This window comes from Pagrus pagrus, assembly GCF_965226575.1.
Source record: "Pagrus pagrus genome assembly, chromosome: 13".
In the NCBI taxonomy this organism is placed as follows: Eukaryota; Metazoa; Chordata; class Actinopteri; order Spariformes; family Sparidae; genus Pagrus; species Pagrus pagrus.
This window is the reverse complement of record NC_140197.1, coordinates 28,994,014-29,013,800: the sequence shown is the minus strand read 5'-3', so window position 1 is coordinate 29,013,800 and position 19,787 is coordinate 28,994,014. Positions and strand designations below refer to the sequence as shown.

Here is a 19,787-nt window from a genome sequence, read left to right as displayed (position 1 = left end):
TGTTTAATTCACTAATGTATGTTGACCAGCTCTACCACAAATTTTTAAGTTTCCAAAATTTTCCAAATCCCAGAATTTTTCCTGAAAATTCCCAGAATTTTTCCTGAAAATTCCCAGAATTTTCCTGACAATGCCTGGACCAGCTCTACCAAAAATATAAAAGTTTGTGATGTCAGTGTCAGCGTTTCCTGGACATTCCTGGGGAATTTTCCATGAAATGCAATAATAGCAGTATGAAACCAGGTGGAAAAAACTACGACCTAAGATTTAGAATGAGGATAAGGAGTGTAATAATTCTGAGAACTGTCACTGATTTTATTTACAGGCTTTCATAAATCAAATCTGGATTTTTTTTCTCTCACAAGAGGAAATTGTCATAAAGACATCCGGTAATTTCCCGGCAATTTTCTGGGGAAATTTCGGGGAAAATCCGTGATATTGTAAGAATTTCTTTTAGGTGTCTGAAACCAGATGATATCTTTTTTTGAGGGGGTAAGAGTTCCGGCAATTTTCCAGGAAAATTCCAGTAATTTCTCGGGGAAAATCTGGAATGTTGGAGGAAAGATGCCTGTGGAAAATTTCAGAATTTCTAAGTAAAAACTGGAAACTTTCCGGGAAACTTTCCGTAATTTTCGGGAAACTTTCCGTAATTTTAGGGAAACTTTCGGGAAACCTTTGGTAATTTCCGGGAAACTTTCCGTAATTTTCGGGAAACTTTCGGGAAACCTTTGGTAATTTTCAGAAAATTCCTGGGAATTTTCCATAGTTTTTTCTCATCTGTGAAAATTGTGTTTTCAGATTATTTGTATCTGAAATTTACTGGAAATTGCCAGGAAACTCTTAAACTTCTGGTAGAGCAATCTCCAGGAAACTGACACTGAAATCGTAAGATGATCCGATTCAAGTGTTTTTTGTATTTTTTTTTGTGAACTGTCCACTGACTTATTTACAGGCTTTGATGAATCAAATCTTGATTTCGATTTTTTTTCTCTCAAAAGTAAAATGGTCAAAAAAGAAATTTTCCTGGAAAATTCCGGAAATTTTCCAGTAATTTCTGGGAAAAGCCAAGGAAATTTCAGGATTTTTTTAGTGATAAATTTCAGGATGGAAATTGTCAGGAAACTTTTATATTTTTGATAGAGCTGCTCCGGGAATTTTCCCGGAAAATTCCGGGAACGTTCACATTTTTTTAAATTTTTATTTTTATTTTGTAGAGCGTGTCAATCTACACAATACAATTTTCCCGGTAATTTTCCGGGAAAATTCCGGCAATTTTCCGGGAACATTTTTGGGAAATTTTCGGATTTTTCCGGGATTTTTTTGGGACTGTCTGAAACCAGGTGAAAAACAAATTTCAGAATATATTTTTTTACCATCTGTGAACTGAGTGACTAGGACTCACAATGAGGATATAGAGCATAGGTCACTAACCAGCGGACAATGGTCCAAGTTCAGACCCAGACGCCGTCCTATATGGACCTGGACCTATAGTCAATAAATGATTTAAGTATTTTAGCTTTTCCAGCCTTTATAGCACTGGTTTAGCGGATCATGAAATCCTCTGACCAATTGCATGCAAGTTATGCCATACCACGTGATGCTACTCAGCCAATCAAATCTGTGTATTCCAGGCGACAAACATTGTGACTCTGCATACAGTGAGATGAAAGAGGTGAGAAGCGAGTGACAGACGGAAAGACGAGTGAGCGATATAGGGAGAGAAGACAGAGACGAGTGAGCCGGAGACAACAGAGAAAAATAACTAAATAACTGCAAGGCAGCTTTCTCCACAATGAACATAATTAAAACTAAATATCATTCCAGGCTCACCAATGAGCAAATGCACATGTATATGAGAATGGCCCTGACACCATTCCAGCCCAGATTTAAAATCCTGACAGGACAAGCTAGAGCTCAATTCTCTCACTGAACAACAGAAAGTGGGGGAGTTGGATATAAGAGGGAAAGAAAGAGAAACTGTTCAATTGTTAAGATGTGTTGAGATCTATCTGTTGTAAAATTGGTTGAGACTGTTAAGATGTGAAACATTAACAAAGAAAAAGGGAAACTCCAGCTACTGCTACTTTTTTTTATTTGTCAAAAATTAAGTACTTTATTTTAAGATGCACAATTTTTAAAAAGCTATTTTATTTATTTTCACTATTTTATTTTTTAGATGCAGCCCTTCTTTTTCTTAGAGAGAAGGAAAGAAATACATATCTACAGTATTATGTATCTGTATAATTAAATGTTAAGTGATGATAAATATTGTCGAAATGTTTTTGAATTGTTCTTTCTTTATTTGATTTGACAGTCAGTTGTTGATTACATGCAGACATTGAAACTACTAGGCTACTTCAATAGATACCACACTAAATCATAACGCTAGTTAGACATTATGATGACCTTTGCTTAAGGAGATTTTCTCTAACTGGTGTTACAACCAGGGCCTAGGGGAAACCCTGGCGCAAAATGAAAATGAGACGCCCCTCCCATCACCCAAGCACCACAAGCAGCGAAGCAACTTAAAGGATTTATTCAAAAACACATTTAGCACACAAACAGACATGCTGCAAGTCTGGCTGAGAGAGGAGAGCCCACAGGAACTGGAAGAGCCGGCCTTTAAACTCCTGGCTTCGAGGCAGGAACCAATCAGCTCCCTGGACAACCTACAATCACTCAAACACACCTGCAAGCAATCACACACACTCAGGTAACGGGGTTATTTAAGCAGAGAGACAATAGAAACATTTATATGACCTCTCGGACCTGACCTATTTGAATTTTAGCTGAATACCCCTGATATAAAGTGTAATGATTCTATGACAGCTGTCACTGACATTATTCACAAGCTTTCATAAATCAAATCTGGACTTTTTTTTCTTTCACATGTATAAATTGTCCGAAAATAAATTCCGGCAATTTTCCGGGAAAATTGCGGCATTTTTCTGGCAATTCCAGTAATTTCCTGGGAAAAATCTGGAATTTTGGAGGAAAGATTTTCGTGGAAAATGGCAGAATTTCTACGTTATAAAATGGGAAACTTTCCGGGAAACTTTCGGTAACTTTCAGGAAACTTTCGGGAAATTTTCGTATTTTTTGCTCATATGTTGAGATTGTGCTTTTGGATCATTAATTTTATTAAAAATTGGCTGGAAATTGCCAGGAATCTTTTTACATTTTTCAGCAATGTCCAGGAAACTTTGACACTGAAATCACAAGATAATCTGATTAAACAGGGTATTTTATTTCATTATATTGACTCTGTTCTTGAGGTAATTTTAGTGCTTGTTTATGTCCCACAAACACCATCCGTTTTTTGTGTGTGAAACAGATAAGATAACAAAATAGAAAAATGTTCTCCTGAAAACATTTTTTTGGTGTCTGAAACTAGGTGAAATTATTGAAATTATTCATTTTTCAGGAGGTATTTTTGTGTTTGAAACAGATAAAATAACAGAAGAAAAAAAAAATATATATTTTAGGGGTCTGAAACCAGTGAATAGTATTCACAATGAGGACAAGGAGTGCAATGATTCTGTGAGAACTGTCACTAGTTAGGCTTTCATAAATCAAATCTGGATTTGTTTTTTTCTGTCAGAAATTGTCAGAAAAGAAATTCGGCAATTTTTCGGCAAAATTCAGGTAATTTTTCGGCAATTTCCCGGGAAAACTCCCGTACATTTCATGATTTTTCCGGAACTTTGTCTGTGTAAAAAAAAAATTTCAGCCATGTCCAGGAGACTTTGACACTGATAACACAAGATAATCCGATTCAACAGTGTAATTTTATTTCATTATATTGACTCTGTTCTTGAGTTTATTCTGGTGCTTGTTTATGTCCCACAAACACCATCCATTTTTTGTGTGAAACAGATAAAAAAACAGAATAAAAATAATAATTTTTTTAGGAGTGTGAAACCAGGTGAAAATGTCGCTTTCAGATTTTTTCAAAATTTCCGGGAAAGTTTCCGGGAAAGTTTCCGGGAAAGTTTCTGGAAAATTACGTAATTTCCTGCAAATTTCAGGATTTTCTTTTTTAGGAGTCTGAAACCAGGTGAAAAAAACTGGAGGGAAAAAAAATGTAATTTCATGTGTGATTCGTGTGAAAAATATTTTTTCCCAGAGATTGTTTTGTGTGAAACAGATAAAATAACAGAATACAAAAAATTTCTCCAGAAAAAATTATAAGAAGTATTTGGACGCATCTTGATCTCGATCACAAGGCTTTCCATCATGATTTCAAGTTTCTGAAAGCACTCTGCAGGAATGAGCACAGAAAAATAACATGTCAGAAAAGAATCGGGATTTTTATTAGACACTACAAATTACAGAGAGACGGAGAGGCTGAGGGCTGAACAGCACAAATAAATGTTATGCATCCATTCCATGACAAACAAGACCGAATACACATTTCTGTTGTATTTTATACACTCTGAAACAGTCCGTTGGTGTTGCCATGAATACAATGGTTACAGGTCTGTTGCAATGTCCAAAATAAGAAATGAAGAGTCGTCAGTGTATATAATATATAGATATTTTGATGCACTAAGAAGCCCTTCAGTGCAGGTCTGAACCTATCCGATTGGAGCTGTGATGAGAACTTTACATTGCTCAGAGACTGGGGAACAGTATTCAAGGCACTGGAATAGACTCAGATTTATGGTTAACATTTCCGGGTGAGGTAGTGAAATCACTCGACAGTGAGGTAATTTGGGATACACATGGATTAATTATTGGCTTTTTCCTATATATATATATATATATATATATATATATATATATATATATATATATATATATATATATATATATCTGTGTGTGTGTGTATGATTTCATTTAAAAAAAATTTGCTTCCCAGTTTCAGGAGGCATCATTCCAGTCTTCGCTCTTCTCTATGAACCCTGTTCTCACTCGAGTGCGTCTGTGCAGATAAGATGCAGAAGGGAAACTTCCCTCTAAAGCGCAAGAAGTACTAAGACGATAGTTTGTGGTTAGAAAAGAATCGTTTCGCGTCACACACACACACACACACACACACACACACACACATACACACCTTTGGATCGGATCAATAATGTTCAAAATTTTTTTCTTTTTTATGCTGAAAAAAAACAAAAATCAATGTTTAAAAATTTATAGCGTTCAGAACAAGATATGGAAGTTCAGAGCTGCCAATTTTAAATAAAAAAAATGCAGTTTGTGTGCACATAATGTTTGTCAAAAAACACATTTTAAAAGTTTCATTCTTCGGAAATGCATAAAAACTTTGAAAATTTAAATTCAAATGAGAACACAATCAAAAATGATTAATTAATAAAATAAAACAAATAAAAAAACGTGAAATTAACATCACCAAAAAAATGTAAAAGCAAACTGGCCGTTCCATTTTAATATTGGCAGCCCTGGACTTCCATACAATTGATCAGAAACGTCAACATCAGCCCTCAAAAGCACGAAATCGGTCACATCCTGGCTTCGGAGTGATTGGCAAAAAGCAGCATGCAGCTCTAAACTACGACACAACTAAAAGGTTTGGGCTCCACTGTTAAGTCTTCATTTAAGAAAAAAGAAATAAAGCTTCCCAGCGTCCATCACTCAGGTACAGGAACACGCTTTACAACTGCATCGGCCGAAAGGAACCAGACACACACGGAGCAGCAGCAGTTACCAGCTACAGTTGATTTCCCTTCCTTCATAGTAACTTCATCCCATCAAATCAGATCAGAAAAAGAAACAAAGATTCACAAGCTGTGCGGTTACAAAAAGCCTCGAAAAAGCCCGAATGTTTATGGTTGAAAGAAAGAAAGAAAAGCCTGGACGACTCGTTACGTGTCGGGGAGGTTAGAAACGTGATCAAAGTGGGTTTTTCTTGTCAGATTTGAGTTGATGGATTTTTAAAAAAAGGGCTTTTAAACGTACATTCTCTCTTCTCGACTGCATTTTCAGCATCTGCTTCTTTTAGAGTTTAACATGGTACGGGAGCCTAAAAGGTGGCGCCTACATGTCATAATAATAATAATATTCATAATGATAATAATAATGCCCAGGAGGTTTGGGTGCTGCTGAATATCCAGAAATCTCTGTAAAACGTCTACATCCTAAGCTAATATAGAATATCAAAATACCACTATATGCATTTGTCTTTGAGTTATATACTTGTTTTCTTTAATAATATTCTGGATCTGTTGTGCCTTTAAAATACATAGTTCAGTAATGTATAGGAAAAATACTGTACAAAAAGAACAACTTATAGAATAGGTTCATATAAACATATCTCTTGTAACCAATATATCATCTCTGTTGTGAATCGTTTGGTCTGCAGTAAACAAACTGATTGGGTTAACCACAGTATTGGACAACACCATCCAACTTATTTTTTTTCTTATTTTTTTCTGAGTTTCGTCAACATCTTTTACATTCATACAGCCATCTTTAAAAAAAAGAGGGCGGACACAAGAGCTACAACGAGAGACTACAGACATCCGTATTGATTTTTTCTAAAATAAAAACACGCATTAATAATCATGCTAAGTTAAACAGAAGCAAAAAAAAAAAAAAAAAATAGAATTATCGACAACTTTGCAAAATAAAAACAAAACAAACAATAAGATTTAAAAGATTTGCAAACAGCTTTTCGTTTCTGTGAAAGAAAATCATGCTGAAATCTGAAAACAAAGAGGAGGCTAAACGACAATGTCAAGAGTAGTATTAATACTAACAATTATATCAACAGAATACATATATATATGTTTATATATATATATATATATATATATATATATATATATATATATATATGTATATAAAAAAAACAATCTTCCATCTGAGAAATAAAAAGGTAGATAAATATGAGGCAGAGGAAATTTTGAGTGAGTGGAAACATTGCACCGGATCAGATTGTGAGACACGCATTAATTAGTGCAGAGGTTAACTAAGGTTATCTTAGTTAACGAAGGGGTGAGCTAAGATGAGACGGGGGGGAGGTGAGACCGGGGGAGGGCTGAGGAGCATGTTAGGTAGTCATGTCAGTTTAGTTCTGGACAGGAATTATTGCTCAGTGTCCGGCTGATGGAGAGAAAAAACAAAACAAAAGCGCTAGTTTTTAAAAAAAAACAAAAAACAAAAAATAAATCTACACCATGATCGCACAGGAGAAATGTGCAAAAATCTGATTAAAATACTGAGAGAGCTGTTAGAGAAGAGGGGAGAGTCGTGTTAGACGACTGAAATACAACATCGAAAAAAAGAAGAATCTGATCGGAGGAAAAAATAAAAACATTTTACAGGATTTTTAAAAAAAACCCCACAAGATTCGGAGGAGAGGGTGTAAAAAGCAGGCTCTCGGACACCGTCACACACAGAAGACGAAGAAGGGAAACAGGAAACAGTTTTCAGTCCTGATCTCACGTATAAAATCGGTATGAAAGTGAACAACAAACAGCATGGCATCGTTTTCAAAAGGTAGCGAGGGAGGAGGAGGAAGAGGGGCGGGGACTCAGCTGGTGGGTTGGCTCATAACTCCTCACAGTACATTAAAGTGGGAAGTATGCATGTGTAAATACATATATTTATCTATGTATATATATATATTTATATATATTTAGTCGAACAATGTGTACAGAAAATCAAAGAAGGGACCGACAAATTGAAGCTTATGATAGAAGTCATAATACCAGAATCATACAGGTGTGTCAAAGGGTGGAGGAGGTGGAGGAGAACAGGGGGGCAGTGCCACTAAAAGAGACACATTGTCCTTCAAACTCGAGGGACGGTGGGTCGGGGTGGTGAAGCGGGTCGGGGAGTGGGGGTGTGTCGGGGCGGGGAGGCTTCACAGGGGCCCGTGTCGGGCCTCGTATTTAGCCACAATGTTCTTGCAGCGGCCCAGCTCCTTCCTCATGTCCGCCACCTCCATGCGGAGAGCGGCGTTCTCCTTCTCCAGGAAGCTGGCCCGGATGGCGATCTGGTTCTCCTTCAGCCGCCGGGCGTCTCGTGACCTCTTGGCCGCCACGTTGTTCTTTCTGCGCCGGGCCCAGTACCGATCGTCCTGAGGAGAAGAGAAGAGCGGACGGGTCAGCAACAGAGCTGATCACAAAATGCCAACACGGAGCTGCAAGGATCAATCGATTACTGTCAACTGGTTAATTAATCATCAGTTAATTTGATGGATTTTTTAAAGAAAATAAAAGTAAAAATTCTTCATTCCAGATTCTGAAATAAGAATATTTTCCATTTTCTTTTTACCATTTTCTGACTTTATAGACCAAAAAACAACTGTTCAGTTAACCGGGAAAATAATCTACACATGACCTGATAATCAAACATTCCTCAGATACTTGTGTTTTGTTTGTTAACCCTCATTGACCCTGAGTCTAATGAGTCCCATGAGGAAAGCCTCGAGCTACAGTAGCTGCAGGCCGGGTCAGAAGGTCAGCACATGAAGCTCTGCAGACCCAAAACTGTCCATTTATAATATCATCGCCAGGAGATACATTCACAAGAGGCACAAAACCTTCTAAAGATAAAAGAGATGAGGATGTTGTTTCACTGCTGTGAGAGTCAGAGTGTAGCTTCATCTGTTGTCTAATGCTGTTGTGTGATTCATCTGAACCAAACCACGCTTACAAATCCTGCTAAATATAGAGCAACATGTATTAAACACACACTTTTGGACTGAAGCTGCAGTACAGATTTTTCTTCCTGCTGTTTGTTTTTTTTTGTCTTTACGGTGGAGGAGAATTTAAAGTGTGAAAAAAAAAATCTCTCTGCTAAATTTTACTTGATAAAAGATGTCAGAATAAAATAATAAAGTTAATGTGTACAATATTGTTTAAACCGTTTGGTTTCAGGCCACAGACTGTGGTATTCTTCCCCTCAGGGTCCAAGTCTCCTCAGACCCTCACCTGTTGACACAACAACAGTCCAGACCAGGAGATCTGATCGGAGACAGGGCAGCAGCTCACCTTCATGTCCTCGGGGATGAAGACCTTGCGTGCCTTCTTGATCATGGGCTGCGGCTTCAGCTCCTCGGCGGAGAACTTGCGTTTCCTGGGGTCGAACATTTCCTGGCCGGGCACGCTGGACAGAGCCAGGTCTGCCGGGTCGGGCTCGTAGGTCAGGGGCACCTGGATAGACTCTGGGTCGATGGGGCTCGGGGTGTCCCGGGATGAGGGCAGTGCTGCTGGAGGAACAAATGAAAAATAAGACACATTAGCTGCCAGCAGGACACACAATCATCCTGTTGAGTTACTTGGCAGCGACGGGAGAAGTCAGCAGGGAGCCAAACTCTCACCACCTCTAATTTTGACTCTAATGGCACCATTAAAGGTCAAGGTGGCCCTCGGATTTGGGTTAATTGGTTATGTAACGTCATGAGCGAGTGCTGATGAGTCATACTGAGCAGGAGGCCCGTGGGGGGGAAGCTGGACGCTGCCTTTCTTCACTCTGAGCTCACGATTGTGTCTTTAAGGGCTGATTCACAAAAGAAAAGTCAGGTAGCGCTGCAACTAATGACATTTGTTGGTTCCAGCTTCTTCACGGTGAGAATTTAACTGCTTTTCTTTGTCATTAACGACAGTAAATTAAGAGTCTTTGGTTGGTTTTGGACTGTTGGTCGGACGGAAGAATCAACTTCAAGACATCACTTTGGCTTTTTGGGAAACTAGATATCAGCGAATCCATTGATTTAAAGTTGCAGCTCTGTGTCAGGCAGGTTTAAAGCAAGAGAACAGGTGACCACATTTCATCTGTCGAGGAGTATTTTCCTCGTCTGGCCAGCAGGCGGTGCTGTCACACCAGCTTTAAAAACAGTCGAACACACTGAAGTCAAACTGTTTCTATGTGAGACTGTGCAGCCATCAGCAGCTCCTGTCAGCTGATCTCAAAAACACCACACTTCGTCTCTGAACTGATCTGCTCCTGCATGCCTTCACGTCTGCTGCCTCGACGTCGTGTACAGGCTCCTTCAGACTGAGCTGAAGCTCCGAGAGGTGATTCACTTCATTAGCCGACCTAAATGGAAACGGTTACTCTCTGACTTATTACATTAGCTCCAGTTTGTTTTTGTCACACACCGACTACACCTGCATTCCCGGCTCGACAAGTGACGAGACAATAAGGGAGAGCGACCGAAAAACAGTGAAGCAAGCGCAGGGGGATGTTTTCATGAACCGTCAGCGGCTCGTACATCATGACCTACATCTACGAGCCCGCCGTGACAGCCAGTCAATGCAGCTGACCTTCAGTCGGAGCGTACGCCACTGAAACTGTAGAGATGTGAGCCTGCTCTCACAGAAACAAACAGGAAGTGTGTGCATGAGAAGACAGCGCCCCACCCAGAGGAAGTGAAGGTCTTCTTCATCAGAGACACACAAAAAATCTCAGCTGAGAGTCACACTGCCCGAGACTTCTCTACGTGCACGGCGAGGAAAAACAGAAGTGTTTGTGAGAAAAACTATGACGGACTATTAGAGACCGCTAATTATCTCCTCGTAAAGCCGAGCAGAGGTGTGGACACACCCCGGAGACAGCAGAGCGACTTCAACAACGCTCTCAGACATGTTTCAGATATCCTTCAACACAAGTAGTGTTGGAAATACCTCCATTTCATACCAGTGTTTCCTCCTATCCTGACTTGTGTGGCGTTTTTTTCTGTTATGTTTTGTTCTCTAGATTAAAACGTCGCCTCTCTCGCTGTGGCGGTCCAGCGCTCCTGAACTAACGCAGAGGAAAACACTCGTCACACCCCGGCTCGCGTCCGGACGAAGGAGGAGGTGTGAGGAATAAGTTTACTTTTACGTAACGTTAAAAGGAAATTACGACAAAACAACCGCAGCGAGGGGGAGAAAGAAAGACGACCCGACTCCACCCACCGTGCTCCAGGAGGGAGTCGAGGTAGTAAATGAAAAGGTCGCACTAAAGAAAGCATCTCGAAGACGTAAACAATAAATCAATAATGAAAATAATCTAATTGACGTGTTCCTTAAAAAAAATGCCCTTTTTATTTGACAAGAACAAGAAGCCTCACAAACTGATGTCATACAGACATGACGAGGTAACACCGAATAAAAAAAACTGCTTTATCGATTTATTTTCTGGATGTGATCACACATAACATTTTGGGTTCTTGGAAAAATGTTACGCAAAATTACACAAAAGTGATGCAACCACTTATATTTTTTATGACCCATTAATCTGATGTTCTCGCTCCTACATTTTTGGGCTAATCTTGTGGTCAGTATGATGTAAAAAAAGCTGTAAAATCTGTAACCAGATAATGACCAAAAGATTAAGTGTCAAGCATTCAAATTACTTGTTTTGTTTGACCAAAAGTCCAAAACGAAAATAAATTGAACTAAAAATTTTATAAATTTAGTCAACTTCAAAAATCTTCACATCTGAGGAGCTGAAACCAGAAAATCTTTGGCAATAATCATTTGAAAGGCATTTTTGTTTGGGCTGCAACTGAATATTATTTCAATTGTCGATTAATCTGTCGATTATTTTCTCGATTGAACAGTTAGTTGATAATCAATATGTTGATCAAGATCCTCAAATGTCTTGTTTTTGTCCACAACGGGAAAAAGACATTCAGCCAGAAAATAAATCACATTTACTCAATTTTCACTCTTCGTTTTCTTTAAAAACGATTCAAAATGAACAATTAATTATCAAAACAGTTCCTGTTGCAGCTCTCCACTTTCTGTCAATTAACTAATCAAACAATCCACTAAGGAGGTTTATTAATCAGGTGATTTTTCCTCCGTCAGCTGGTTGAATCACATGACTCTGACACATATCACCACGTCACCTCCCAGCATTCATAAACACAGCGCAGCCGGACAGAAAGCTACTTACTGACTAAAACTAGACACTGTCCGTCGTAGACAATCTGTCAGGCCTGGTGCTCAAACCTGCAAATAACCAGCCTCGCCTCGCCCTAATCACCTTTACCCGTCATTCTGATCTCCTCATTAGCGGCCTTTAAAACACACAGCGGGCATGGTCACGGGCTAAAAGTAGACATCCAGGCCCGTTCATTGACCCGCGGCATCCTCGCTAATGTACGACACATTCCAGGAGGGAGGAAGCAGATGAACGTGGAAACACAAAATAGTCTCCTGAGCAGGAAGTCTAAAATTAACGAGCCGGTGAGAAGGTTGATTAAAAAAACCTGTGGAACGTGTTTTCGTTTGACGTCAGAGTAAGTATTACAGTATTTACACACGACGCTGGCTGCAGGTCGGTGTCACGCTATGATCACATCAGAGGCTGCTGGGAGTGTTATCACCGAGCTGTGTGGGCGATAACACCGCAGTTAGTGATAAACGGAGATGCTGGTGGTATCTGTGTGCAGGAGCAGAGGTGTGAACTCTGACCTGCGTGTGACAACGAGCTCTCAAAGACGCCACTGTGAGGGTGAAGGGCGGAAAAAAATATTTCTAATTGGCTTCAAAACACTTTTTGACAAGACTGCGGTGACTGGTTTCTTCAAAAGGTCAAACTGGTTCACTTGAAGTACATCTCAAGTATTTATGTATAAGTGAAAAATGCCAAAGTGACGTCTTCAAATTGCTTCTTTTGTCCAACCAACCGTCCAAAACCCAAAGACTCTTCATTTACTGTCAGATAAACAAAGAAAAGCAGCAAATCCTCACATTTAAGATAAAACTACCAAATGTTTGACGTGTTTAGCTTGTTTTGTTTTTGAAAAATGTCAGAAACAATCAGTTAATTATCAAAATAGTTCTCAACTAATGGATAAATCGATTACTTGTCAACTATTAAATGAATCACCAGCTATTTTGATAATCAATTAATCCGTTTGAGTCATTTTTTAGGCATAAAAACATCAAATTTTTCTTATTCCATCTTCTTATTTTCTGTTTCCTTTCTCCTCTACGACATTAATCTCAATATCTTTGCGTTTGTGGACAAAACCAGACATTAGAGGACGTCGTCTCGGCCTTTTATAGAGCAAACAACTAATCAACTAGCACGAAAATAACTGAGATTAACAGACGATGAGAATAATCGTTACTTGCATCACCTGGACTTTTATCACCACAAACACACACTGTGGTTTATTTTGACTCAATCTCACGCACTCACACACCTGCAGCCACAAATACTCGCTACACTTAAATTAGCGTAGTAATCCGCAGCTGTAAATAGTCCCAACAAACGCACTATTTTCTCCTGCTAGAGCGACGTTAGTTAAAAACGACAGCGCTCTGCTATTTCAGGACATGACTGATGCGTTTTAAAAATAAAACAATATATTTCAGCATGATAGAGCCGCCATATTATTTTCTTTTAATGTAGCGCACGAAGGCCATATGGTCAAATATTTTACAGTTGAACGATAAACTTTACTGTCCAGAATGAAATCAGTCCACTGAAACAGCCTCACTGGAAACTTAATGACCCCAAGCATCTTTTTAGTGAATTTGGGGACATTCTTGACAATTTGATTCTCCAAAAATACCGAAAATTTCTTTTTTTATTATCCATTAATCTGATGTTCTTTTCCCCCTAGATTTATTGGTTAATCGTTGGTCAATAAATCTCAGTAAATAGATAAAAATGTCCTGAGCTCGGGGAGACGTCTTCAAATTCCTTGTTTTGCTCGACCAACAGTCTGAAATGCAACTATTGATTATATTCTCGATTAATCGATTAGTTGTTTGTGTAAAAAATGTCGATCGAAGCCCACGATGACGTTCTTAGATGCTTAAAGATACTCAGATTACTGTCATGGAGGAGGAAAGAAACCAGGAAATATTCACATTTAAGCTGGAATTTAAAAAAATGATATATATATATTTTTATAACAAAATTGGGCAACATATATGCTGATAGTAATATACCTCTGACACATGGTTGGTTGAGTTGTTGACAACAACATCAAACTGCAGAATTTACTTTTTAAATTGTGACGTGGTCGCTCTTGCAGGACATGGGAAGACGTACTTATCCCGTCCACTGTTCGCATGACGAGACATTTGAGAGGAAAGCAAAGAAACCAGGCCAGAGGAAATGAGCTGGAGCAACAATGGGACAGATAAAGTTGAGAACACATAGTCCTCAGAGCAAAGGTCCGATAAAGTATTGACTTCACAAATATACGAGCTCCATGTTTAGCTCCTACAAATGTGCTGATTGATGTCTCCCGCTGATCTTTCCTTCACTGGAATGCACCACAACACACCCTTCAACCCCCCCTCCTCAACCCGACTTCCCCTTTGGACCCTGCCAACAGCGCACAGGGGTCCATCTCCTGACCTGAACCGCCTCCTGCTGCAGACCCTCAACGTCTGCAGGCCCTGAACACACTGAGAACAAACGCAACGACGCCCGAGCGTTTGTTCTTTAGTTGTGATAACAATGTTATCAGCCGCCTGCTGTATTGCTTTTCAAGCAGAGCGCATGCACAGAGGGATTGTGGTTGTTGTTGTTGTGGGTGGTGGTGGTGGTGGTGGTGGTGGTGGTGGAGCGGCTGGTTAGACGAGACTCTGCAAGCTGGAACAATATTGTGCGCATGTGACAAAAGCACACCAGAGTCCATGTGATCTCTGCAGGGTACAGCCTGTGCCTTGGCTCCGAGTCCAGGCTGTGTGGAAGCCGAGCCCGGCCAAGGGAGGGAGAGGAAGACTGGACGGGAAGTGCTAGAGGGAGAGCGAGAGAGAGGAAGGGAGGGGAGGCTGAAAGTGAGAGGGAGGGAGGGAGGGGATGAGAGGGAGGCAGGTTCATGCCGTGACAGCCTCCTGTTTGCAGCTCAGCGCTGCACACGGCGCCTGCATGTGTCCGTCACATGGCCCGACACGCTGCAGGAAACCCTAGCCGCGTTCACGTGAGAGGTAAATGTGAAGAAGCACAAGGAGACAAACACACACACACACACACACACACACACACACACACACACACACACACAGCTCTGCCTCTGTTCGTACGCACATGTACACTGAGGCTGGAATAAAGTGTACCGTACAGACGCACCTACTCTGGAGCATATGTTTATCTCTGTTCTCACTAGCTTCATCTACACGCTTCTTGCTCCAGATCCAGGAGCTGAGCTGTTTACAAAAACATCATGTTACGTGCACGTGAGGTGAGGGATTTTTTTACAGGAGACGACATGAAATAATGTTAATTTACAGCAAACTTAACAAAGTTTTACTGCGCTAACTTCTTATAACGAGTTATAGGTGATGGAGCCTAAAATCGATTCTCTGATAAACTGTCCACAGGCTCAAAAATCAACATTTTTCAGTATCTGAGGATTTGCTGCCGTCTTCTTGTGATTTTAAAGTTTGTTTATTAATGTTCACCAGCAGTTATCTTCTGTCTGTTCCTCATGTTTCCCCCGGTGAGGGTGTCTTCTATATTTGATGCCCCTGTGGGACTTACTGACACTGGATATTAAAATTGGCAAACTCGCTCAATGTTTTTAAAAAAGGAAATTAAAGATCTTCAAACTGTCTTTTTTGAAATTAGTTTAGAATAATGTTATAGTCTTTGTTTTTAAGTTTTAATCATTGGTTTTTAAGCATTATTTTACCTTTTATTTATCAATCTTTTTATCAGACATTTTATGGTTTTTATTTGTTTTTTTGGGAGAGATTTCTACTTTTGTTGTTTATTTTGCAGCTGTAGGCTTCACCTGACACGAGGATGTGAGGATTATGGATTTTGGAAGAGAAAAGATATTTTTAGGCTATTTTATCCTGATACACGATAAAAATCACAATACTTTGACCAAAAAAACCTTGATATCGATATTAGAGATGACTATTGGAAGAAATTATTAGTAGCTGTTAACACGATGAGATTTTCTGATATGTGGTTATAATGACAAAGTGTCTAAACACAAGTAGTAGAACAAGCAGAACAGTCTGTTCAAGTTCAGAAAATGACATCACTTTTCTGTAATTCTGCCTTTACAACCAGGACAAAACAACACTTATGTCATTAAGAAATACTGCCAAGCCCAGCTGATTTAGATTATGCATTTCCAATATAATAATACTACTAATATAACCAATTACAGCAATTTTCTATGCTGGCTCCCTCACTTATCACTCTGTTATGTTCTGTGTTATCTGTACAGAATCAGTAATGTATTTTTTATTGTTTTATTAGTTTATTGTACATTTAATGCTCTTTTAAAGCTCTTTGGTCAGTGTGTGTTGTTCATTAAATATGAATCTCTGAATAAACTGACTTGCTGTCTGATTGGCTGGTTGTATCTGGAGTGAGATCTCATTGGTTTTCTCTGTTTAATTCAGAGATTTTACGTATTTAACATTTTAATTTTACTAAATCGAGTTTGGCAAGACATTTATAGCGTCGCGTTACAGTTGTAGTGTTTCATCATCAAGGTTTCTTCCTTTCAAGACTTCAACTATGAGAGATAACACACTGAGAGGAAGTGTGTGTGTGTGTGGTGGCGGTACGGCAGCTATGGAGATCATCACATCAACATTGAGCAACAACAACAACAACAACCTCAACGTGTCTGTGTTCAAGTGTCCGTCAAGGGGAAGTCGTGGATCGTTGTGCACAGGACCGGACACATTTCAGGTAACTAAGCTGATCTCAGGTAAACGAGTCTCGCTCAGGTCGAAGTCAGTTCTTAAAACAGCTGACAGGATGGTGACCAACCACCATTCATCCTCCATTATCATCCAAACTGCATTTCAGCATCATCTGGATCAATACACAGACAGTGAATCTGCATGAAACTGATTCAGGGTCGTGTCATTTAAATATTTGCCTCTTTAGTCCATTAACACAACAACACAATGTTGCTTTTCACCTGGACCCCACCTCTTCAGCGTTTACAGGTAAAACACATGTAAACAGAGCATTTACAGCAACACAAACACACACCCACACACACACACCATCTGTTTATCCATCACATATCGTCAGATCTTCTACCAGGAGACCTTAATGTGTTGGGCTGGAATTGAAACACTAAGCGTCTCCCGTGGTGTGGTCGGGTATTGGCCGCTGAGGATTCGCTGTGTTTATGTTTGCAGTGAACGTCGGCCCTTTAAATGATTCAAATCGCTCTGGTGTCTTGTGAATTGAAAACCCAAATAGTGTCTGGCAGCAGCTTAACAAACTCAGTTACACAGTTTAACGCTTCAGTCTGAATACCAGCTGCCTACTTAATGTCAGCTCGTTACAATAAAAAAAGATTTTGCATCACGAGAAGCTCTTTGAACACCGAAACAAGGAACATTCCTACCGAAGCTTCTGGGTTCATAACACTGCCTTTATTGATATGTTTTGATGACTCACTGTAGATCCTGATGTCGATCTGATGAAAATGTAATTTAATAGCATTTTTTAAAACCCTTAAAATCAATGAGTCGACACTGCAGGCCAAAGTCTCAATGAAGTTCAGTGGAATTTACAAATCACATTTCTGACTGACGCAGGCACATTTAATTAGAAATCTCCGGACCCTGTGGGCAATTCTCGGGAATTAAAATCAAAATTGAAACCCGCTCTCACAAAACATGTTTATAACGACGGCACAAAACGTTAACATGACTGAACGCAGAGAGACTTTTCTCAATCACACTGAGCTGCATCCTTGGCCGGGTTTACACTTTAATCCAGACTCCAAAGTCCAGTTCTGGGGCTGTAAATCAGAGCTGAAGTGTGTCAATGTGTATCTAACCTGCGGTCACCTGCTCCAACCAGGAGAAAGGTAAAACGGCAGGAGCTAAATGAGCAACAGCGCTCAGGGGGTGATGCTTTCAGCGACTCAAGACAGAAACCACAATACCTTGTTTTTGTCTGGTGGTGTACTCTAATGATGGAGTATGAGTGTGTGTGGCAGGTGGACAAACAACAGCACAGCCCTGTAGAGCCTCCCCCTTACAACAAAAGAGGTGTGAACCCACGTGAAGGTGTGTTTTCAGGAGTACATCAGGCTCCGCTGCATGTGCTTTCCTACCTGCTGTGCTGGGGCTGTGGAGGCAGTTCTGAGGCGCCATGGCCGTGTGAACTGAGGTGGTGGCGCGGCTGCTGAGGTCCACCACAGTAGGTGTGGGCGGGGTAGGTGGGGTTGGCGGCGGGGCCTGCTGCTGCGGCTGTGCCGCCTGCCGGTCCTGGTCACTCTGGGCTGTGTTGGCGGGGATGCCGTTCTCCGACAGGAACTCCTCCAGGTCCATGTACTCCAGCTGGAAGTTGTCGCCATCGTAGGGCAGGGTCTTGTCCCAGAGAGTTGGACCCAGGAAAGCCGACTGTGGGTGGTTTGCCGCGCTGCTCTCATCTTCCAGCTTCTTCCCTTTATCCTTGTCTTTTCCAAATCCTGCAAATGTTAGCACACACAGGCATGTCATTGTCTTACAGCAGGGGAGGATCACGGGTCATTGCATGGGTATAAATAGAAAGTATGCCTGGAGCTTCATTTTAAAGGGTCAGTTCAATCAATTTACAGAAATTCTCTGGGTGCTAGAGAAAGCTGGTAATTTCACTGTCAGTTGCATGTTTCTGACTCATTTTTTAAATGTTGTGAGCTCTACTGACTACTTCTAATAATCCTCCATTCTACTGAGAAAATGTGTTTTTATTTATTTGTGAGAACGGACCCTTTAAAGGTTAAACTCAGGTCTCAGTTCATGATAATGCCATTACACTCAATACATCCAATAACAAACAAATAACAGCTGAGCAGGGCAGAAACGACGCCCTCTGCCGACAGCGTGTGGTATCACTAATATAAATCCCCATTGAGGATGAGGGTTTAAAAGGTTATAAACAGCTCAGTCACAATAATAACACAGGCACAGAGAGCATAACACACAACGTATTATGCTACTTTAGCTCATAAGTATACGCCAAAATAGCTAGTTAGCTTGAGCTGGAGTTCCCGTCAACAGCAATTCAGACGAAACAACCATCATTCCATTTGAATTATCTCTGCAGCCGCACATCGAATAAAGTCACATTGTTTATTTTTTCGACAAAGATCGTAGAACATTCAGAAGCGTCACTCTCGGTTGGACTCGCGTAACCTGTCATTCGGGCTGTGTTTTCATCTGTCAAAAGCCGCGAAGAAACGATCACAGCCCGCAGGTAAACGGCACAGACAAGCAGGCTGGAGCCGAGTCAGCGTCCCTGCAGGTTAAGTTTTCAGAAGAAAAACAACAAAAAAAACAACAACAACGTACCTTCATCGTGGTGGAAAGGCAGCTTGAGCGGATTTTCCAGCAGGGATTTCAGCACGCCGTGAGTCGGCGGCAGGAAAGTTGGATTTAAAGGAAGAGGTCTGGCCATTTTCTCCATATGTCTTCAAGGGCAACCCGGAGAACAAAGCTCGCAAAGACAACACTGACTCGTTTCCCCCCCCGAAGACAGACGCGACCCAACTCGCAAGCCGGCCCGTGGAGGATCCTCGCAGACGGGGGAAAAAAACAAAACAAAACAAACAACACGACGCCGGGGCTCGGAGGGAGAAGACGGGACTCCGCGCTGCAGGACTGTGAGCGGCTGGCTGGCTGTCTGTCGTCGAGGCTGGCTGGCAAATAGCTGCAGGAGCAGGAGGAGGAGGTGGTGGAGGAGGAGGAGGAGGAGGAGGAGGAGGTGGAGGTGGAGGAGGGCGGGGGGAGCGGAGCCGCTACACTTCTCCATCCATGTGCGGAGACGGACGCCGGTGACGTCAAACCAGCGAGAGGGCGGGAACAGCTTCTCGCGGCGCGTTCAAGTCGCGTGTGGAAAAAAACGACCTCGTAGCTCTGGAATATGGTGCCTTCAGGGACCGTCGG

The 19,787-nt window shown here is 40.9% G+C and overlaps 1 protein-coding gene across 2 annotated transcripts; it reads right to left on the bottom strand.

Annotated features, from left to right (window-relative positions):
• Window positions 1-4,291: 4,291 nt before the first annotated feature.
• Window positions 4,292-19,591, bottom strand: hlfa (HLF transcription factor, PAR bZIP family member a). 2 transcript variants are annotated; one of them, XM_084372239.1, is made up of 4 exons: window positions 19,194-19,591; window positions 17,975-18,331; window positions 8,964-9,178; window positions 4,292-8,047 (listed from the first exon to the last, which is right to left on the bottom strand). In XM_084372239.1, the coding sequence occupies exons 1-4, from the start codon at window positions 19,306-19,308 to the stop codon at window positions 7,832-7,834; spliced, it is 903 nt and encodes a 300-aa protein (XP_084228365.1). In that variant the 5' UTR covers window positions 19,309-19,591; the 3' UTR covers window positions 4,292-7,831. The 2 variants fall into 2 exon arrangements, with proteins under 2 accessions (XP_084228365.1, XP_084228364.1); XM_084372238.1 differs by having other exon boundaries at window positions 8,964-9,181; window positions 19,194-19,588.
• Between the last annotated feature and the right edge of the window lie 196 nt (window positions 19,592-19,787).

Excerpts from the sequence above, each read along its gene's own strand:
- hlfa (XM_084372238.1), bottom strand. The coding sequence starts at position 19,308 with ATGGAGAAAATGGCCAGACCTCTTCCTTTAAATCCAACTTTCCTGCCG. Across the intron at positions 18,332-19,193 it reads GCCTTTCCACCACGATGAAG|GATTTGGAAAAGACAAGGAT; the intron begins GTACGTTGTTGT and ends TAACATTTGCAG. Across the intron at positions 9,182-17,974 it reads CCACAGCCCCAGCACAGCAG|CAGCACTGCCCTCATCCCGG; the intron begins GTAGGAAAGCAC and ends TTGTTCCTCCAG.